This window comes from Hylobates moloch, unplaced genomic scaffold (assembly GCF_009828535.3).
Source record: "Hylobates moloch isolate HMO894 unplaced genomic scaffold, HMol_V3 SCAFFOLD_1, whole genome shotgun sequence".
NCBI classification, from domain to species: domain Eukaryota; kingdom Metazoa; phylum Chordata; class Mammalia; order Primates; family Hylobatidae; genus Hylobates; species Hylobates moloch.
Window position 1 is genome coordinate 14214844 of NW_026652276.1, and position 24156 is coordinate 14238999.

General features: G+C 35.8%; 1 protein-coding gene across 9 annotated transcripts in view; it reads right to left on the minus strand.

Annotated features, from left to right (window-relative positions):
* Positions 1-24156, minus strand: part of AGFG1 (ArfGAP with FG repeats 1) — an 82915-nt gene that overhangs the window by 9524 nt on the left and 49235 nt on the right. For 4 of the 9 annotated variants that reach the window (XM_058437738.1, XM_058437727.1, XM_058437726.1 and 1 more), the window contains exons 4-11: positions 20446-20608; positions 19446-19599; positions 13228-13347; positions 12234-12305; positions 10693-10902; positions 9437-9617; positions 7771-7850; positions 7482-7574 (exon numbers count right to left, since the gene is read on the minus strand). In XM_058437738.1, coding sequence (XP_058293721.1) covers positions 7482-7574; positions 7771-7850; positions 9437-9617; positions 10693-10902; positions 12234-12305; positions 13228-13347; positions 19446-19599; positions 20446-20608 — 1073 coding nt within the window. The remainder of the gene's footprint in view (positions 1-7481; positions 7575-7770; positions 7851-9436; positions 9618-10692; positions 10903-12233; positions 12306-13227; positions 13348-19445; positions 19600-20445; positions 20609-24156) is intronic. The other 5 variants (XM_032754116.2, XM_032754113.2, XM_032754108.2 and 2 more) reach the window with 2 other exon arrangements.

Consider the following 24156-nt stretch of genomic DNA (forward strand, 5'->3'; position numbering starts at 1 on the left):
AATGACAGGATCAAATTCACACATAACAATACTACCCTTAAATGTAAATGGGCTAAATGCCCCAATTAAAAGACACAGACTGACTTTGGGAGGCCAAGGCAGGCAGATGACGAGGTCAGGGGATCGACACCATCCTGGCTAATATGGTGAAACCCCGTCTCTACTAAAAATACAAAAAGTTAGCTGGGTGTGGTGGTGGGTGCCTGTAGTCCAAGCTACTAGGGAGGCTGAGGCAGGAGAATGGTATGAACCCAGGAGGCGGAGCCTGCAGTGAGCCAAGATCGCGCCACGGCACTCCAGCCTGGGTGATAGAGCGAGACTCTGTCTCAAAAAAAAAAAAAAAAGGCACAGAATGGCAAATTGGATAAAGAGTCAAGAACTATCCGTGTGCTGTATTCAGGAGACCCATCTCACGTGCAGAGACACACATAGGCTCAAAATAAAGGGATGCAGGAAGATCTACCAAGCAAACAGAAAACAAAAAAAAAGCAGAGGTTGCAATCCTAGTCTCTGATAAAACAGACTTTAAACCAACAAAGGTCAAAAGAGACAAAGAAGGCCATTACATAATGGTAAAGGGATCAATCCAACAAGAAGAGCTAACTATCCTAAATATATATGCACCCAATACAGGAGCACCCAGATTTAAAAAGCAAGTCCTTAGAGACTTAGAAAGAGACTTAGACTCCCACACAATAATAATGGGAGACTTTAACACTCCACTGTCAACATTAGACAGATCAACGAGACAGAAAGTTAACAAGAATATCCAGGACTTGAACTCTGCTCTGCACCAAGCAGACCTAATAGACATCTACAGAACTCTCCACCCCAAATCAACAGAATATACATTCCTCTTAGCATCATATCACACTTATTCCAAAATTGACCACATAATTGGAAGTAAAGCACTCTTCAGCAAATGTAAAATAACAGAAATCATAAAAAACTGTCTCTCAGACCACAGTGCAAATTAGAACTCAGGATTAAGAAACTCACTCAAAACCACAAAACTACATGGAAACTGAACAACCTGCTCCTGAATGACCACTGGGTGAATAAAGAAATGAAGGCAGAAATAAAGATGTTATTTGAGACCAATGAGAACAAAGACACAACATACCAAAATCTCTGGAACAGATTTAAAGCAGTGTGTAGAGGGAAATTTAGAGCACTAAATGCCCACAAGAGAAAGCAGGAAAGATATAAAATTAACACCCTAACATCAATTAAAAGAATGAGAGAAACAAGAGCAAACACATTCAAAAGGTAGCAGAAGATAAGAAATAACTAAGATCACAGCAGAACTGAAGGAGATAGAGACACAAAAAGAGGTTCAAAAAAAATCAATGAATCCAGGAGCTGCTTTTTTGAAAAGATCAACAAAATTGATAGACCACTAGCAAGACTAATAAAGAAGAAAAGAGAAAAGTATCAAATAGATGCAATAAAAAATGATACAGGGGGTATCACCGCTGATCCCACAGAAATACAAACTACCATCAGAGAATACTATAAACACCTCTACGCAAATAAACTAGAAAATCTAGAAGAAATGGATAAATTCCTGGACACACACCCTCTCAAGACTAAACCAGGAAGAAGTTGAATCCCTGAATAGACCAATAACAGGCTCTGAAATTGAGGCAATAATTAATAGTCTACCAACCAAAAAAAGGCCAGGACCAGACAGACTGACAGCCAAATTCTACCAGAGGTACAAAGAGGAGCTGGTTCCATTCCTTCTGAAACTATTCCAATCAATAGAAAAAGAGGCCATCCTCCCTAACTCATTTTATGAGGCCAGCATCATCCTGATACCAAAGCCTGGCAGAGACACAACAAAAAGAGAGAATTTTAGACCAATATCCCTGATGAACATCGACATAAAAATCCTCAATAAAATACTGGCAAATTGAATCCAGCAGCACATCAAAAAGCTTATCCACCACAATCAAGTTGGCTTCATCTCTGGGATGCAAGGCTGGTTCAACATATGCAAATCAATAAACATAATCCATCATATAAACAGAACCAAAGACAAAAACCACGAGTATCTTTTCTGCATCTCAATAGATGCAGAAAAGGCCTTTGACAAAATTCAACAGCCCTTCATGCTAAAAACTCTCAATAAACTAGGTATTGATGGAACATATCTCAAAATAATAAGAGCTATTTATGACGAACCCACAGCCAATATCATACTGAATGGGCAAAAACTGGAAGCATTCCCTTTGAAAACTGGCACATGACAGGTATGCCCTCTCTCACCACTCCTATTCAACATAGTATTGGAACTTCTGGCCAGGGCAATCAGGCAGGAGAAAGAAATAAAGGGTATTCAGTTAGGAAAAGAGGAAGTCAAATTGTCCTTGTTTGCAGATGACATGATTGTATATTTAGAAAACCCCATCATCTCAGCCCAAAGTCTCAGGATACAAAATCAATGCACAAAAATCACAAGTATTCCTATACACCAATAACAGAGAGAGAGCCAACTCATGAGTGAACTCCCATTCACAACGGCTTCAAAGAGAATAAAATACCTAGGACTCTAACTTACAAGGGATGTGAAGGACCTCTTCAAGGAGAACTACAAACCACTGCTCAATGAAATAAAAGAGGACACAAACAAACAGAAGAACATTCCATGCTCATGGATAGGAAGAATCAATATCATGAAAATGGCCATACTGCCCAAGGTAATTTATAGATTGAATGCCATCCCCATCAAGCTACCAATGACTTTCTTCACAGAATTGAAAAAAACTAAAGTTCATATGGAACCAAAAAAGCCTGCATTGCCAAGACAATCCTAAGCAAAAAGAACAAAGTTGGAGACATCACGCTACCTGACTTTCAACTATACTACAAGGCTACAGTAACCAAAACAGCATGGTACTGGTACCAAAACAGAGATATAGACCAATGGAACAGAACAGAGCCCTCAGAAATAATACCACACATCTATAACCATCTGATCTTTGACAAACCTGACAAAAACAAGAAATGGGAAAAGGATTCCCTATTTAATAAATGGTGCTGGGAAAACTGGCTAGCCACATGTAGAAAGCTGAAACTGGATCCCTTCCTTCCACTTTGTACAAAAATTAATTCAAGATGGATTAAAGACTTACATGTTAGACCTAAAATCATAAAAACCCTAGAAGAAAACCTAGGCAATACCATTCAGGACATAGGAATGGGCAAGGACTTCATGACTAAAACACCAAAAACGATGGCAACAAAAGCCAAAATAGACAAATGAGATCTAATTAAACTAAAGAGCTTCCACACAGCAAAAGAAACCACCATCAGCGTGAACAGGCAACCTACAGAATGGGAGAAAATTTCTGCAATCTACCCATCTGACAAAGGGCTAATATCCAGAATCTACAAATAACTTAAATTTACGAGAAAAAAAAACAACCCCATCAAAAAGTGGGGGAAGGATATGAACACACACTTCTCAAAAGACAGCATTTATGCAGCCAACAGACACATGAAGAAATGCTCATCATCACTGGCCATCAGAGAAATGCAAATCAAAACTACAATGAGATACCATCTCACACAAGTTAGAATGGCAATCATTAAAAAGTCAGGAAACGACAGATGCTGGAGAGGATGTGGAGAAATAGGAACACTTTTACACTGTTGGTGGGAGTGTAAACTAGTTCAACCATTGTGGAAGACAGTGTGGTGATTCCTCAGGGATCTAGAACTAGAAATACCATCTGACCCAGCCATCCCATTACTGGGTATATACCCAAAGGATTATAATCATGCTACTATAAAGACACATGCACATGTATGTTTACTGCAGCACTATTCACAATAGCAAAGACTTGGAACCAACCCAAATGTCCATCAATGACAGACTGGATTAAGAAAATGTGATACATATACACCATGGAATACTATGCAGCCATAAAAAAGGATGAGTTCATGTCCTTTGTAGGCACATGGATGAAGCTGGAAACCATCACTCTGAGCAAAGTATCGCAAGGACAGAAAACCAAACACCACATGTTCTGACTGAGGGTGGGAACTGAACGATGAGAACACTTGGACACAGGGTGGGGAACATCACACACCGGGGCCTGTCTTGGGGTCGGGTAGAGTGGGGGAGGGACACCATTAGGAGCCATACCTAATGTAAATGACGAGTTAATGGGTGCAGCACACCAACATGGTACATGTATACATATGTAACAAATCTGCATGTTGTGCACATGTACCCTAGAACTTAAAGTAAAAAAAAAACAAAACAAAACAAAAAAAAACTAAAGCCCCAAAGTTTTATAAATCCAGAAAAAATGATTATTTAAACATCATTTTAAGAATGATCCAGGTGCAGTCGCTCACGCCTGTAATCCCAGCATTTTGGGAGGCCAAGGCAGGCAGATCATTTGAGGCCAGGAGTTCAAGATGAGTCTGGTCAACATGGCAAAACCTCATCTCTACTAAAAATACAAAAATTAGCCGGGCATGGTGGCACGCACCTATAATCCCAGCTACTCAGGAGGCTGAGGCATGAGAATCGCTTGAACCCAGGAGGTAGAGGCTGCAGTGAGCAAAACTAAGCCACTGCACTCCAGTCTGGATGACAGAGTGAGAATCTGTCTAAAACAAACCAACAAAGAAAAAGAGAAACATATTGATAAAACTTTCCAAATTTCACACAGAACTATTATGCAATAAGGGTACCTCCTTTTTTTTTTTTTTGAGCTAGAGTCTCACTCTGTCAGCTAGGCTGAAGTGTGGTGGCGCAATCACAGTTCACTGTAGTTTCGACCTCCTAGGCTCAGGTAATCCTCCCACCTCAGCCTCATAAGTAGCTAGGACTCCAGGTGTCTGCCACCATTTATTTTTTGTAGAAACGGGGTTCGCCATGTTGCCCAGGCTGCTCTCAAAACTCCTTGGCTTCAAGCAACCCACCTACCTCGGCATCCCAAAGTGCTAGGATCAAAGGGTACCTCAAAATATAATTTCACAGTGTTAACATGTTTTTTTTTTTTTGAGACAGAGTCTCGCACTCTGTCGCCCAGGCTGGAGTCCAGTGGCATGATCTCAGCTCACTGCAACCTCCATTTCCCTGGTTCAAGCGATTCTCCTGCCTCAGCCTCCCGAGTAGCTGGGACTAGAGGCACGTACCACTGCACCTGGCTAATTTTTGCATTTTTAGTAGAGACAGGGTCTTACCATGTTGGCCAGGCTGGTCTCAAACTCTTGGCCTCAGGTGATCCACCCGCCTTGGCCTCCCAAAGTGCTGGGATTACAGGCATGAGCCACTGTGCCCGGCCAGCGTTAATATATTTGAAGGCAACAAAAAATTATTAAATAATACTAACTTTGATGGTATAAAACACTGGAAATTCTTAAATGTAGTGCATCTGTCAAAGTATTGTTTATATTTCAGCTTCAATAGAAACATATGCAGTTAATGCTTGTGATTTGGTCAATTCAATAATAATCTAATAAAGGTGACCAACGTGATAAATTCAAAATGACTTATAATGGAAAAAATGTATTACCTTGAAATAAACATTTGTGGACACTGTTGTTTTACTTAATAAATTTTTGTTAGTTAATACTAGAATTATCTTGTATCATCTGCACATACGTTGTACGTTTTATATTATTTTATATCCTATGTAGAACTTCAACTTTTATAAAACTTGCAAACTCTAAATAAAACAAGCAAAAAAAGGCCCTTAACTCTAATGATAGAACCAACTCAGAGGTATAATCATGAAAGGAAAATAATAGGTCTGATTTACTGAGCATATGCTGTAATGCAAAGACATACAGGGTAAATGTGCATCATCTAATTTTACAACAAACCTGCCAGCAAGAGAATATTGTTCACATTCTATAGAGAGGGACAACATGAAGGCTCAGAGAAGTTAGGTCAACGTGATTAGGCTCAGTCAAAGCATAATTTGAGTTTCCATTCATCAGTTCTTAAGTGAAGTTATAATATCTATAAATATCTCAATAGCATCTTGTGAACAACTTTATCACAATAAATGCTGGAACATCCCCCTATCATTCTTACCCCATTCATTAAAAGAACAAAATTTAAAAGGCTTTCTTATGGTCAACCCGCAAGTAACTATAAATCAGAATTCGAACACAAGGTTGGCTGGCTGTACTCAAAATATGTTCAATTAACTTTTCTGGGCCTGTTCCCTCAGCTGTCACACAATTAAAATATTTATTTGATGACAGCTGAGTGGATTAAATGAGGCAATGTACAAAAACCCATTGTATCATGAGACATTTTACAAACTCAGTCCACAAAATCAAAACAGTATGCTAAGAAACAGAAACACTACACATATCACACACCTGATGAAGAAATTATACAAATGGAAATTTAAAACAATCATTCATTAGGTAAGCTTGAATTAAAACAAATTATTTTTTAAAGTTAAATTTTGTGTGAAATTCAAATACTTATCAAACATCTATTATGCTACTTACCAACAGAGTATAAGTGAATACATTTATGTGAAAAGAAAATAGTTACAGCTCAAACTCCTAATACTGTGATTCTTCATCTTGTCAATGACAAAGAGATTTACTAAAAACTAGTAATTCTTAATGCTTCGATTAAAATGTTAAAGTCACTAATCTCTCGAGATTTCATATCAACATTTGCTATAACTGGAGTTTAGGCTTTAGTTCTAAATTATTGTGACATATACACAAAAACAAAGCATACAAACTCTAGATTTAATGGATACCTAGCCATACCAAATGCACCTGCTGACATTCCAAGATATTGGCAAATATCTCTGGTGTTTAAGGTAATACGACAAAAATCAGAGGTATAACATGAGAAAGATGTGACTGGCTTACAGTATGAATCAAAAAGGTAAAATGGAGAAAATAAAGAGAATTAAGGGAAAAAATTATCAAGAGAAAATATTCAATATTATACCCACAACTGAATCAAGTATCCACAACTTAAAAAATGTTAACACCTGGAAGAGATATTCACTAGAAAAAGACCTAATAATTAAGAATTCATGTAGTAAAGTCATGTGATGCAATCTCATAGGGAAAATAAAAACTTCTCGTAAAATGGTTCCATTAAGACTGCATGAATTACAACCAGTAATTCTGAAACCAGACCACCAAATACATTTAAATTGCTCTGTTCAAGTCCTATCTCTTTCATAAACGTTCTGTGGAGCCTCATCTCCATGTCTGGGCTTCCCTACCTGAGACATGAAAGCTTTAACTAGAAAGGGCAGACACTAGATAATTTCTAAGGTCCCTCTCAACTGTTAAATTCCAGGATTTTATGAACTTTCAGCTAGAATTTGTCTTTATGGACAAACTCTTCTATCCATTTGCCATTCACTTCACTAAGAAAGAGGCCCCATTTTCTGGTGTTCTTCACATGGTGTCTTTGTTGATAAATGCCTTCCCCAAAACTTACTGTTCCACTGACTGTCTCTTTTTCTTACCTGTTGCTCCTCTGGCATTGGTCTGAAATGGATTTGTAGAAGATGCCACAGAAGGACCAGCAGCAGCAACAAATGGATTTGTGGAAGGCGTAGCTTTAAAAAATTATAAAATACACTATAAAATCCTAATACATTTTGTATTTAAGATTTAAATTATTTCACTATATTTATCAAGACAGAAAACTCAAGTATTCTGATAACAAATCATTGCTTTGACTCCTAAGAAAATGCCACACAATATATATTTGGGTTCTTTATAAAAACCAGTGTATATACCAGAAGCACATACCTCCAAATGGAGCAGGCACACTTGATGAAGCAGGCTGTGTCTGTGCAGAAGCACCCACTGGCACTGTTCCAAAAACATTGCTGAGAACAAATATTGAAACAGTTCATTTTTTTTCTTAAAAAAAAAAAAAACTAACGATCTACAGGGTAGCCATAAAATAATGAACATATCGTGTATCACAGCATCAGTATCAACACAAAGAAAATTAAGACATTTAAGTGTAAAGATGTAATAAAATAAACAATTGTTACTGCTTCATTAAGAATCATCATAAAAAAATAAAAAATACAAGTAAAACTGAATGCGTAGTGGGGAGGAATATGACTATTGTAACGACTAGTACAGTTTGGTGCCACTGTCTTAATATTCATGTTAAAACACCAGCAAAAACCATTATTCTAAGCAAACTATCACAAGGACAGAAAACCAAACACTGCATGTTCTCACTCATAGGTGTGAGTTGAACAACAAAAATACATGGACACAGGGTGGGGAACATCACACATGGGGGCCTGTCGGGGGCTGGGGGCTGGGGGAGGGATAGCATTAGGAGAAATACCTAATGTAAATGATGAGTTGATGGGTGCAGCAAACCAACATGACACATGTATACCTATGTAACAAACCTGCATGTTGTGCACATGTACCCTAGAACTTAAAGTATTAAAAAAAAAAAAAGACACCAGCAAGTTTTACTTGCCATTGTTTTCACACCATCAATGCAAATATCAATTAATGAAAAGGTAAACAATCTCTCAGAATTATTATAAAGAAAGTTTTAACCTCACAGACCCCATGTAAGGGTCTCAGGTACCCCAAACATTCCATGGACCACAGTTTGTGAACCCCTGATGCACTGTAATGTAATATCAATAAATCATGTATTATATATAACATATGTTTCCAGACTTTATGTTTCCAGAAGTGTTACAATCCTAACATTTCTTTCTAGAAAAGATGTTAAAGGAAAATAAGCTACTAGGATAACTAAAGAAATTAGTAAATACAATCCACAGGAATGGAAAACAGAGATGAATAAAACATTGTTATAGGTAAATCTCTTGTATTTCTGAGACTATTTCCCCAACTCTAAAATAAAGTTAAGACTAGAAAAGTTTTTTACAAGTGTAATGTCCTAAAATGTGTTAGACTTCCTACTGCCAAGAATTCTAACAGATATATATGCACAGCAGATGTGCTTATTTATAAACATGAGGATGATACTGAAGAGATATAGAATTGATTTTTGGGCTTTGGTGCAAACACTTCTAAAAATCTGTATTTACAACTAAGCCTATAATATGGTACTTTCACTGTTTAATCTTCCTGACTAAAAACTGTATTTTTAAAGTATATTATTTGACTACTAAGTGGATTCTCTGCTGAGTACAATCTGTAAATAACTGTCCATTTTGAGATGTGTACATGCTCTCAAATACGGTTTAGTGTTCAAGGACAGAACATAACAAAACATCTGATTCAATGAAAAGATAAAATTATGGCAATTATTCAAGGATTATATTTTAATTAGCATTTAAATTCAAATTCCTCAAATTTACAAAAATAACCAAGAATTTTAAAGAAACAGTCATTTTTTAAATCGATTATTCAAAGTTGGGAAAAAAAGATAAAACACAAAGCAGGAGGGCTAGCTAAGACAAGGTACCTGCTAGCATTACTTGTGGAAGTATACGCATTACTGGAGGTGGCTGCGGAACTGAAAACGCTGTCTAGTTCTGCCAGAGCTGCATACTTGTCTGAAGATGCACTTGACTGACTGGGAACTGAAACCACAGAACCAACAGGAGCTTTACCTGTGGTCCCAAAGCCACTTCCCTGATCACCACCTGGGAATGAACAAAATCAAGTTACACCAAAAATTTAAAGTTACACTTTCAACTTATCAACCACATTTGCCATGAAACACGGGTAAACTTAAAATGGATTTAGAGTTAAGCGGGATTCCAAATCATTAATCTAATAAATAACCTGGACCATACTGGGCAGGATTAGTTGTTATACATACCACTGTGATAAACACACAATATGTCTCAACAAAAATTAACACTCTGTACCAAAAAAATTTGTCTAGATTATGCATAAGAAACTCTCAAGTGCTCCTACGTTAACATCTCCAAGACGGGTGCATCTTGTTTACATGAACATACAAATTCACATAATGCTAGACCTAATGTGAACAGTCTATCAATAGCATCATTTCGCCAGCATTTTCCATGAAAAAATTAGAGACGGTAATAACGGGAAACATTTATTGAGCACTTACTATGCGCTAGGCACTGTTCTATATGCCTTACATGCAATAGTACTTAGAACACCACTCCATGAGTTTAATGCTTAGAATTATCCTCATTTTGGAGAGGAGGAAAACAGGCCCAGAGATCAGAATGGAGAATTCCATTTAGCAACACACACCTGCTATTCACCACTGCCACATGCATTTTTAGAGGCTACTAGCCTTAAGATAAAACTGGATACAAGAGTATACTGTAAAATTCATGAATTTTTTTTAATATAAAAAACCCACCAAGATGTTAACGGAAAATCGTTCGAAGTAAATATGTTACAGAAACCACCAAATAATCCTCCATTCAGCTCTGCCAATGGGGCTTCTTGGCTCTTTATAGCCAAAGAAAAGTAAAGCATGCCTTCTAGGACAAAATAAAACTTTTCTAAACTAGTAAGACTGAAAGTTTACAAATCAGTTCCTATGTCTTCAGTTTTGTAGTTGATATTTCAGGTCCAAAATGTGTCAAGTGAACATTTTACTCAAAATGACAGTGCAGACAAAATTTCTATACAACAACTGAGAAAAGTGTAGCATGTTTAGATTTTAATAAATACAACCGAATTAAGAGCACTGTTTAACACGAATTTGTATTTGTTTTGCTTAAAGCTTGATACCTTGCCCGGCACTGAAGATATTGTCTAAATTAGCAAGTGCTGCATATTTGTCTGCAGTCTGTAAACCAGCTTTGTTCGTTGAAACTTTACTAACAGCTGATGCTGTTTGATGACTCTGGGAAGTATTGAAGGTTCCAAAATCAGCACTGGAGGATTTGGGGAAGTTATCAAAATGAGCAAAATTAGCATTTACTGATGCAGCACTTCCACCTGTAACAGAATAAACAGAGCACTTGAAATTTCTAAGCTTTTCCTAATACCCTCTCATAGACTGTCTGATCATTTCTTCCTAAATTAAATGTCCTATAAGCAATCTTACAACACTAAAATCAATGACTGGCAATGGCTTTTGACTACAAGTGACGTTTTCTAATTTGTAAAAGTAGATTTTTCAAAGGCCTTGGCAACAGGTAAAGTAACATGTTTCTGTTTATTACGTACCCTGGAATGAAGAATGTAATTCATGGAGGGGGTAACTCCACACTACCTGGTTTGAGATTCAGTTACTTTCTAGTCCAAATATACTATGGCCTTTTACTAGTTCTCCCTGAACAGATTGCAAACAAGATGCAAAGTATCTTACTCAGAGGATTTCAAACTTTTGTGGCTCCATGGTGAAACAGTTTAAACAAATCCCAGGGGTAGTGATTAACAATGTGTAAGATGTGTTACAGTGATCCAAAATTTCTTAAAAGATGGTCGTTGACATTTACACTTACGAAGAGCTACTATTTAATTCCACGTAATAGTTTAATGTGTATACAATATCAAGATGTCCACTGTAAAATCATGCCGTACCATCTAGTTCAAGGCATTAAAATTACAGTACATAATACATTATAGCAATTTTTGACTTTATAAACCACAATTCACCTAATGGCCACTATTGTATATATCCTGTTACATCTTTAAAATCTGTTCTCTATTATAGAGACCTCCTTAAAGGACTATCAAAAGACTAAAACTGGTATATTTCATTCTATGCTTTTGATCCTACATTTTTGGGATATTAGTTCTTTATTTCTAAACTTTAGTTTCAGAAATCAAGAGTATATATACACAGTTATACATTAAAGTGATAGAAAAGACAACTACAGATAATTTTAAAACAGAATGCATGAACCTCTATTAAAAAAACACGAACACTTTCTATCAAGCAGGTTTTTATACATTCTAAAAGAAATATATACTGATCAAATTTCTTTCAAGAGTTAAACCATGGTGGTTTCAATTAAAGGTAAGTAATATATGTTTGTATGTAACATATTGTGACCTGTTATAAGGAGCTGGCAAACAAAGTGCATACTAAACTTTCAAAATTTATATAAAGAATATTATTTCAAATTATTACTAAACCAAGTAACTCTTTGATTGTCTACTATTGTGTTCTCTAACTCTGAGTTTAATAAACAGAGGTGGAAGAGATTTTTATGAAGGATTATCACTAAAGAATTATTAACAATCTATAATTGGAAAAACCCTTGAAGTATAGCAAAAATATACAAATTAGTATAAGATGCCTACTTGACAACAGAACTTACTGTGGGTAGCCTGAAGAGGAAAAGCTGAAGTGAATTCACCAAAACTGCAGCTAGATGAAAGCATTCTAAATGCTGGACAGCCAGAAATTATGTAAATGATGAAAGTTAAAGAAAAAACAAAAAAGAAAATTGAAAGAAAAGGCTTTAAGACAATACACAGAGTTAAAAGTTGAAAGAAAAGTAATCAGCCAAAAATCTAAATAAGGGTTCAATGAGTTTCCGAAAACAGCACAATTTATGCAAAGAGTATTCAATGTTTAAACACCAATTCCTGCACAGAAAACTATTTCCAAGTTTGACTGAAGTGATCATTAATCTACTCTTGTCTAATAAACATATAAAAATTTTTCTCAGGCTTGTTGCCCTGAAAATTACTTACATTTTTAGCTCTACAGAAGCAATCAGCTTCCTTTATTAAGAGGTATAATGTCAGCCTAAATCAATGGATTCTATGAACCTTAAAAAACTTATAGTACTGGCCGGGCACAGTGGCTCATGCCTGTAATCCCAGCACTGTGGGAGGTCAAGGCAGGAGGATAACTTGAGGCTAGGAGTTCAAGACCAGCCTGGGCAACATAGTGAGACCCAGTTGCTACCAAAAAAAAAAAAATTAAGCTGGGAGTGGTGGCATGTGCCTGTATTCCATCCTGAGGCAGGAGGATTGCCAAAAAAAAAAAAAGAGACAGAGAGAGAGAAATACTTTTAGTAGTGTCATGCCTCTGTCCTCTGTGAATGGTAGATACACGGAAGATTCATGTGCAGGAAAAGGAGGAGAATGGATGTTGTTAAACAGACAATATACCAAATAATGCAGAAAAACAAATGAACATAGAAAAAAATAAAGAGTTCAGGTTTCCCCAGAGCTTTTGAAGATAGAACCATTTTAAAGTCAGATAATTACAGAATTTAAGTTTAGACTAATTTTTCAAAACTACATTTAGAGAGTTTTGTTTTGTAAAGTAAACATTTAAGCACAATGCTGGAGAAGCTCTACCTGTAGTTTGGGGCTGAAAAGGAGAGTGACTTGCTGTGGGGAAACCTCCAAAATTACTCGAACCACTAGACTGTCCAAATGCATCAAAGTTTGCAAAATCTGCATTTGCAGAATTCTGAGCTGTAAATGGTAAGGAACAACATATGTTAATGAATATGAAAACTATAAATGAAAATACATGACACATGAGTTTAAGAATTATATGAAAAGTTCCTATGTATCAAAACTCACTTTATAGAGAATTCACTTAGAAATCAGATTTTAAACCCTACCAGCATTTAACCCAATTACAGGTAATTTACTAAGGAGTAACCAGGAATTTCCAAAAACACTTTGTGCAGTGATAAATTTGGACACAATACTCTGTATATGACCTCAAGCATAGTACTATAAAAGTGACTCTATTAACAAAGGAAACTATTTCAGAGTACTGAGTTACAGTACTGAGTTATAGGAAAGCAAAGATGTAGAAAACATCCTGGAAAAATTCACTGGTTAAAAATGGCAATCAACTATGTGAATCTGAACAATAATCGAAATACTTAAAATAATAATACAAAGATGGTTTAATTAATAAAGCTTTTTTTAAGTTTACAAATGTCTCTCACCATGGTCATATATAAAAATTTAAAAAAAGGACAAGATCACCAAATAAACTGAAGATATTCATATTCTATTAGAAGCCTGCAATTTTAAACTCATTAAAATTTAAGAAACAATGAATGCTAGCATAGAAATTACAGCATATAATTCAGAGCCCCAAACATTACTAGAATACCTATTAAATATGGCAAGACAGGACTTTGTAGTAGTTGTATCCATTTTTACTTCTAGGTACTGAACTATTCACTATCTTCAACAATCGATTATAAATGCTGCAGAATGAAACTTTGGAAAACACAACTTTGCAAATTCAACACTAATAAATTCAGTAACACAAAAATTACTATCTGGACATTCAGGCAATCTCTGTACAAAGAAATCCAAGCTAAGCAGAAGGTAACACAATGGTAAAGCTGTTTCTTAAATAATCGTATTTCAAAAAGTACAAAGGAGTCAACTTAGTGTGGAACTTTAGACCCCAAATTAATGAGCCTGAGTCTTGCTAATAGTTGTCATTCCTCTTCAAAGAAAAACATATATTCATGAGACAGGAAGACAGATCATAGGATGCAAACTAGCAGCCCTCAGCAAATTCATCTGACAGATATGCTTTGTTTCATCTGTACAGTATTTAACATTATTTCCCATCAATTCCCAACATTTAAAAAGCGGGCACTTCACAATAAACAAAAAGACTTCTAGCTTCTCTTATTAAAAAAATCAATATATCTAATATCCTAAATCCCTATTTCCATGTGGTAACAGATTAGAACATCCCCTTTAAAAAGGGCACCATAGTTCTTTAAACACAACATTATACAACTCATTTGTGTTACCTGAGTCGCAAGGCAGTTGGGTTTAGAACCTACGGTACAGAATGTGATAAAAATCAATTACAGTTTACAGTGCACAGGTTTTGTGATATGATGTTTATCATCAGGCAAAATAACCAAATTCAGTAGGTGAATTTTATTTCTAGCTTCATGCATACTTCTGTAGAAGATGACTTTTTCTGAACCCCAACAATGACCCTACCCAGCAACACACATCCACAAATACTATACCTCAGCCTGAATACTCACACGAAGAGTAAAGGCTTCTGGCTTTTAAGTCACTAAATTATCTACAAAAGAAAAAGTTTCCCTACAAAACAATGCTAATGAACCAGACTGGCATATGTGAATAATTATCATTTGCCATTAATGGTTCCATCAGTCGTATCAAACTGTTCAGGATAAAATCTTCACCTAATATATTTTTTAAATTAACAAGAATATCATCAGGATGAGAAGAAATTGGCAATGAATGACTTTGTGAACTATATATATGGAAAAATAAGGATTCTGAATGCTTGGAAAGGCTCTGGAAGACATTTCAGTTAAACCATAACCTAGTTTTTAACTAAAAACTACTCCAAGGCAAAATGTCAAAAGATGGTATCAACCATACTAGAAGGAAAAATAAATGAGTAATTCAGTAGTTTCTTCTTGTAACAGGCATATACATTTTATTCTCCTGTAATGAAACCAAAAGTCAAATAAAGTAAAGAAAAAAAGGTAATCTGAGCAGTCATTTGTAATTAAGAACTTCAGACTAAAAAACAACTCCTCTCAGGCAGCCTGACTCACAGCCTACATGTAGCTATTTCATTCTTTCTTCAGACTAACCACTTTCTATCAATCTGATCAAAATATAAGATTCGTTTCCTTTACTGCATATCCTACAATTAAATGATGGCTATTGTTTTCAAAGTGCATTTTAAGGGAGCTGTTGAAAGTATTAGTGCAACCATGGTACAAATTAGTCCATAGAGTTGCAGTGACTTGTCTAACCATTTTTGGCTAATACGGCTACAAAGAAAAGTCCAACATTACCTGTGAGGACTCACAAACTGCATTTAAAGAAAGAAAAACAAAGGGAACAAGAAATAAGTTGCAAATTTACAAAAGAATTTGGTGGTTATCAGTAATTTCGCATTATATTTCAATAATCCTAAAATGGAGATAAAACCAGAATATATTCATAAATTACACAAGTTTTACTCTATTTATTGGCTCTCCCACCAACTCTTTTCATCAGCATTCAAACGCAAGAGGTGAAAAAAGAGAGTTGGGATTCTTATCTGGTCAGGGGGGAAATGGCTTCTTATCTGGAGGGTTACGGGGGGAAAAGGTTCTCCATGTTTTCTGGGATTTTGCAGCTCAGGTAACACAGGAGAAGGGAAATCTACCACAACTCCAACAACTTAAGCAAAAGAAAACCAAAATTTCTTATCCTTCTCAGTATAACCTTTCCTGAAAAAAGAGATAGATCCATGTCATCCTAGGACTCCTTTTTAAAGCAAATACACACACGAGACATAAAAATTACACCACAATTTCCTTCTAAAGCATGTCCTTAGAAAATGTTTTTATTAATATTTAAAACAAAAAGTTCCCTTATTGCTTGCTAGAAAGAAATGTGGCTGGAGAGAAGTTTTTCTACAATTTTTCAAACTACCCCAAACAGCACATTTTGGAGTGTGATTATGTATAATATACCTCATATCATCATTATCCAAAAAGAAGCCAGGTCATCAAATTGAAAGAAAACGAAAAACTATCACAATCTCACAGGTAAGTAAAATAGGGCAAAGTAAGTTCTAAAATACAAAAACGAAGTCAATTCTATCAGCACTGGATTCTGTTATGCTCATAAAATTGTGAAATATATCTTTTAGAAAGACACAGTCTTGAATTTTTCTTGTCCATAATTCAACTTATATAATCTATGACAAATAAGAGTAAGCTTTAGCCAATACCTCATACACACGTGCCAAAATAATATAAAGCAAAGTTTCAAATTATCAAAATAAAGTTATAAAATGACTAAATTCCTAAATTAATGTTCTACATTTGGTTTGATATTTAATCACTCAAAATGCAGACTGGTAAACTTTCCATGATATAAACATCACAGCTTACTGGCATCCAAAATAGATTCCATACGCATTTCCAACACAAATACTATGTATGCTTTCACACTGTTTAAGCATAAAGAAGCAACTGTAAAGACTCAAGAAATTACCAAGCTGTTAGGAAATGAATCTAAGCCATTTGTGGAATCTTAACTAAGATTGAAAGATTAAAACAGCATAAAAACTTGCCATAAAGTATGATCCTTTTTCTTAAATGCATGTAAACATACAAACATACATACATAAGTGTATATGTGTATACATATGTACATATATATGAAGTGTGTATAAAAGAGAGAAGACAATGTTTATTGTACCTTTTAGATGGTAAACCACTTAAATGCATCCTCTCACTTGAACCTTGCCACTCATCAAAGACAATTTATAGAATAGAAAATTTAGAAATGTTAGGTAATTTGCCCAAAGTTACACAGATAATAAGCAAGAAAGCCAGCATCTGAACCCAGGTTGTCCCAACTCCAAAGCCCAGGTTCTTTTCACTACATTATGCCACTTCCCTAACAGACTATTGCTATTACAATTAAGGAGAGATACAAGTGACCAAATCTATACTTCAATAATCAATTTTTAAATATTACCTAAGTACCTCTGCAAGGTTTGCATGTTTGTTAACAAAATAAAACTCCATAAATCCCAATTTCTGGTGACATGCATTAAACATGTTTGTAACAAATATGTTAAATCTGAGAATAAGGAGGGGAGAAAAGGCCATTCAAAGACCACATGAGTTCTATCAAAAAAGTATCTTTAGGGCCAGGCAGAGTGGCTCACACCTGAGGTCAGGAGTTTGAGACCAGCCTGGTCAACATGGTGAAACCCCATCTTTACTAAAAAACACAAAAATCAGCCGGGAGTGGTGGCAGGTGCCTGTGATCCCAGTTACTCAGGAGGCCGAGGCAGGAGAACCGGCTGAACCCGGGAGGCAGAGGTTGCGGTGAGCCAAGATTGTGCCACGGCACTCCAGTGTGAACAAGAGAGTGAGACTCTATCTCAAAAAAGAGGCCGGGCACGGTGGCTCACGCCTGTAATCCCAGCACTCTGGGAGGCTGAGGTGGGTGGATCACTTAAGGTCAGGAGTTCGAGACCAGCCTGGCCAACATGGTGAAACCCCCATCTCTACTAAAAATAAAAAATTAGTATTTTGTATTACTAAAATACAAAATTTTACATTTGCATATAATTTTGGGTGTTGTGGCACACGCTTGTAATCCCAGCTACCTGGGAGGCTGAGGTGAGAGAATCGCTTAAACCCGGCTGGCGGAGGTTGCAGTGAGATTGTACCACTGCACTCCAGCCTCGGCGAGAGAGCGAGACTCCACCTCAAATAGATGAATGAATGAATGAGTTGTATCTGTAGGAACCAACCTCAAAATGTTCCTACTCCTAAGGTGGGCTACTTTGAGCACTACTAAGGATAATAATGACAGCAAACTGAGATGTAGCAAATGTTTTAATCTATGAAGTCATAATGATACTAAAGAAAAAAGTCACCATTATAAAATGCTAGGAAATCAACTCATTATTCTGATATCTGATGGAAAAAAATCATGTATTCTGACTTTCCTAAACAAATCATGCCACCAGATAGAGGTTTTTAAATAAGTATTTCAGCTAATAAGTGAAGGAATAAATTCAGAACGTCATTATTTTTATGCAATGGACTCGGGTATTGAGCATCAACAGCTAACATTATAAAAACACAATACAAAATTACATGCCTCTTAAATCCCAAGTAGTAAGAATATCCCCAGCCACCCATCCTCCTAATAGGAAGAACCTGTAACTGATTAAGTCTCTGGATCCAACAACCTAATACAAGAAATAGAACACAGAACTTGTTACAGGGCACCATAGTGGTGCAATCAACTAATTCAGACTACTGAAAACTGTATAGGACAAATAAGCAAATTTCTTCACTAATTATAGAGGAGGAAAAAGAAGGAATAGAGGAAAAATCTTATGAACTAAAAGACCTAACAGACATATCTCACAATTGCAGTCTGTGGACCTTGTTGGAAATCTGATTCAAACAAACTGTATGTATGTATGTATATATGTATGTATGTACGTACGTACGTACGTACGTATGTATGTGTATGGAAAAATCTGAACTATAATGAACATTTGAATACTAATGAATTATTATTACTACTATTATTTAGGGAATGATGCTACCAATGTGGTTATATTTAACAAAAAAAGTATGTTTTATAGATTGATATACACAATATTTAAGGATGAACTAATACTATGTCTAAAATTTGCTTCAAAATAATATGACAGTGAGTGGAATGACAAATGAAACAAGATTAGCCATGAGTGATTAGCACATAAAGGTTAGAGTATCCCATTACTTTTGAATATTTGCAATTTCATAAAGAATAAAAAATAGACATTATATCCTTTCCCCATTTTTCCACGGAAAGAGGTCATGCCAACCAACTGACATTAAATATAATCTCTTCTGTGATTAAAAAGCAACACAATTATATGGTTACATATTACAGCTCAATAGTTACAAGTAACAAAACATTCTCAACAAAAAATATTTACTGATCCTCAAAGTGTGATAAAGAATTGATGTTTCTTGGTGTTTTATATGCATCCCCAGCAAAAACTGTTGGGAAAAAACACTTACCTGCATGACTGTTGAAATGTGCAAAGTTAGCAAAATTGGCTGTAGCTGTTGACTGAGGAGCTGGAGCAGCAAAGATGTCTGAGCCGAGATCACTTAAAAGGTCAAATTGCTTCTTCTCTTGCTGCTGCCCTTGAGAACGACCTACAACTGGGGACTATAAACCACATATTAACTATGAAGATATTCCAGTCGGATCTGCAAAATCTTTATACAAAACTATCTGCAAACTTAAAACACACTTATACGTAGGAAGAGTTACAGTATGCTGAGTTAACCTTTCTCATTTTTCACTCAATCTTTTGTGAAAACAGAGAAATTTATCTAAATGTCTCAGTATGTGTCATCAAAAAGGGCAGGATTTAATCCATAGTAATATGCGTCTGAACCATTCTTGTATAGGATAGAGGCTGCAATGCCACACAGTAACAGATCTGTCACAGCCCCATCAACTATAATAAAGTGTAGAAGACAAACTTTAGGTAGCAACTTATGAAAATATTCCATTTTGTTCATTTTTAAGAATAAGGTATAATGCAAAGTCCCTTGTGTTTCAATGATCAACATGCTTCACAATCACACATGTGGGAAAACTCTACTACTAAAGAAATCCCTTCCTAGAAAAGTGTATCAAAGAGACTATACATTCTAACTCTGATGGTCACCATAGATTCATGTTTTACTAATTGCATAACATATGATATATACATATATACGTGTATACACACACACATACATATACATAGCTATAGCAACATTCCTGTATAACTCACCTTTACAAAGTTGCAGAGAAGTCAAAGAAACTCATATTAGCAATAGCAAAAAGAACAAATATATATACATTTCAAGCACTTAACCAACAATTTCTTAGTGTATAATAAACCACGGGAACATAATGCTACTGGCATACAAGATTATGCTGCTGTCTTAAAGAATTCTCAAATTCTTGATACTCAAGCCCTCTTTAAGTCGAAGTCCTTACAAAGATTCAAAGACTACTCACCTGACTAGGTGTGCCCTTATTTAAGTGCAGTGTTGGTGCAGAATCCCCTAAAAGAGATTTCAGTGGTTTGACCTCAGGTGTGCTGCTTGTGCTACTGGCAGAGGACCCTGAAATAGATGCATGAACTGATGCCACGACTTTGGCTTGTTCTGGCGGGACATACCTAAAACATGTAAAAACCAGTTAACTAAAAAAAAGTAGGTAATTCTATATCAAAAAATGATAAGCTTAATTCTAACTTTGGACAAGACTGTTCACCATTAATCTTATCTGAAAACCCTCTCACACAGAATAACTTTGCATATTTTTTAAAAAAGGAACAATAGCTTAAGACTACACCCACTAAATATTTGAAATACTCAGAGAAAGGGAAGACTAACCACAAAACTTGTTTCAATTACTTATTTATGGTTTTTCTAAGATATTAAGTACAATATAAAAAATAACTGCTTTTTTTAAAGGGACCTATTAATCATCACGATGAATAGTTCATACTATAATTTTAAAAATTATCTTAAAATCCAAATAACATTTGAAGACAGATGAGGTAGGAAAACATTTGTAATATTACAATTAACAGTCTAAAATATATAGGCTTATTACATCTGTAAGAATAAGATCATCCCATTTTAAATGAACAAAAGAAGCAATTCACAAGACAGGAGACACAGAAATGAAAACACTTTTAACCTAACAAAAATGCAAATTAAGGTTTTATTCACCTATGAGCTAAGTGTGAACTTTATAATTTTTTATTGCTACCTACTAAAATATATAAATAGGTGTGCTTTGTGCACCAGAAGTACCACTTCCAGAAACATCCTTAAGAATGGGTAAGTGTATACAGATGCATGTACCCATGGATGTTAACCACCGTCCACTCTTTATCATTTCACAAAAACTGGGAAACAAACCCAATATCTACCAAGAAAAAAATATTTACGATAATACAATACTCATAACTACTCTGCTTTGACATGGAAAGAGGAAACTTCACACAGGTCTTTCAGATTTGATTCCAGTCATATAAACACATGATTTATGTGAGGAGGCGAGTCAAGAAAGGAGAGGTAGCAAGGATATAATAATGTCCAAACATCAGCAATCCTGACCTCTAGGTGTGGGATTATGTGAGAACTTTTGCTCTTTGTAATTCTGGGTTTTGTCCTACCCTCCTTCTTATTCCTCATATGAAGTAGGTGAGGAAAGAAGGAAAACCACGCTTAAGAGAACCTGTTCCAGAGACAAGAGTTCAAATCCCAGCTCTACCACTAAATGGCTGTGAAACCTTGGGCAAACTATTAATACTTCAACTCTGCGCTTCCATTTTTTTTCATTTATAAAATGGAGAGACAGAGTTGCCTAGGTTTAAACAAGTTAGCATTTGTAAAGCACTGAGAACAATTCCTGGTATACGTGTTAACTACATAAGTGTTCACTGTCACCAAACTACATAATAATCACAAACAATACAACTGCTTTAAGTAAATGGCAGAGACAAAAGATACATGAGAATGAATACAAGAAGTTATATTTTCCCATAATTTAGCATACTACTAATACAAATTCTTGAGTATAGCCAAATCTTATCAAAGGATAAAATCAAATGATAGTTATTGGTTCAAAAGACTCACCTGGCAAAGTAAAGAAACTAATCTTGTATAACACAGAAAGTGATTTTGAGAACTGGACAAAAGAACAATTTCCAAATCCCTTTGAACAACACCATCATCACTGTTTTAAGTATAGTTACAGTGAGTATTTTTAGGGAGGCTGCATCTGGATAGTGCTTATTCCATGTCAGAAACCAATTTCACTGCTTGCTAGCTATATGTTATAGGTGTGCAGCAGTCTGGATTAAAAACGTACAGGTCCTGGCCCTCTTAATGATGGTCACCTGTCCCACCACTTGAAGTCTCTATTTGTGTAACTCTTATTATCCTGTTTCTCAGGAAAGAAAAAAAGTAACATAAACTGTAATTATTTGAGGTTTCTAGGTATTTGCATTATAGTTTGAATGAATAATATATCACTGTTAGAAATGTAGGGGTAAGGATCTATGATTTTAATTCTACCAACTGTTACTCACACTCACTTTTCTCTTGATAGCTAGAGCTGACCATAAACTAATCCCTAACCAAACTCACTTTCTGAATTGGTAAAAGTAACACAGCTGAGAAAACAAAACTAGGTTAGGGCTATGTAAGAAGAACAGTCTTTCCTACAGGGTAGAATGTCTAGGAAATTCAGAACCAAAATGATAAAAGGATAATTATACCTTTCATTTTAAAAGAATCATTTATGCTGCCATATTTTTACTATCAACCCACCTTCTAGTATTTTCTTCTTTCCTGAACTTAAATTTTACTGGTGTATTTTAATCTATTTTCATACCTGATGTCTTCTAGTATAGCTGAATATAGCCCTGACTTATCTTGCCTTGCAAAAAGTACTCTATTTTAGGCCAGGCACAGTGGCTCACAACTGTAATCCCAGCACTTTGGGAGGCTGAGGCAGGTGGATCACCTGAGGTCAGGAGTTCAAGACCAGCCTGGCCAACATGGCAAAACCCTGTCTCTACTAAAAATGCAAAAAATTAGCCAGGCGTGGTGGTGGGTGCCTGTAATCCCAGCTACTTGGGAGGCTGACGCATGAGAATTGCGTGAACCCGGGAGGCGGAGGTTGCAGTGAGCCGAGATCGCGCCACTGCACGCCAGCCTAGGTGACAAAAGCAAAACTCAGTCTCCAAAAAAAAAAAAAAAAAAAAGAAAAACAGTAGTCTATTTTGGAAAGTAGTAAGAATACAAATTTTGATAGAGCTTGCAAGTCAGAGCTAATGTGCTCCTGAATGAAGTTAAAGACCTCTGCTGTAAACCACAGCAAATGTTCCCTCAGGACCAAAACAGGCTCTGAACATATTCTCTTGGGTTGAAACACAGTTCCTCAAGCAAACTAGAAGCTTGTTACTTCCCCATTATTTGTTCCCTCTATTTTGACTCTCTGCCCCATCTTCTTAACCTCCCAAGATGAAAGTATCCACTATTCATTACTATTAAAGAAACAACCAAAAGTTCATAGTTAATGAGTCTTAGTAACTTTACTTAAATTGTGCTCATATAGCTAAAAATGAAGAACCCTCAGTAGCTGAACACTAGCTTTATGGATATAGTCCCTATTCCATGGGAAGGGGCTTACTAGCTATACGTACAACCTGTTGGAATTAATTTTTAAAAATTAACATCTGATAGATTTAGTTAGGGAAAAGTAAATGCTCCCTTCTTAACCAGAGAGTAAACTGATTTCTTAGGTGAAAAGAAAAAATATTTTGAGCAAAGGCTACAACAGACAATTAGGTGGATGGATTAGTACACCAGAGCTTTAGCATAGTGCCTAGTATATAGAAGATGACTCTCAATAAATTAAAAAAAGATATGGCTCAGTAAATACTTCCTAAATTAATGATTTTTAAGAATGGAGTATTGTAGGGCAAAACATATTTAAAGAAGCTAACAGAGATAGGGAATGATTAGAAGGAAGAGTCCCTAACTTTCCTGGCAATTATTACAACAAAAACCCTGCTGCCAGGAACAGATGAGTTAAGATAAAGTAGAAGTAAAGGTTTTCAGAAACCAAACCAACAAAAATCCAAGGGATAATGAATTATAAACCTATCTAGTTCTCACTGTCTGTCTTTTATCCTTCATTGTGTCA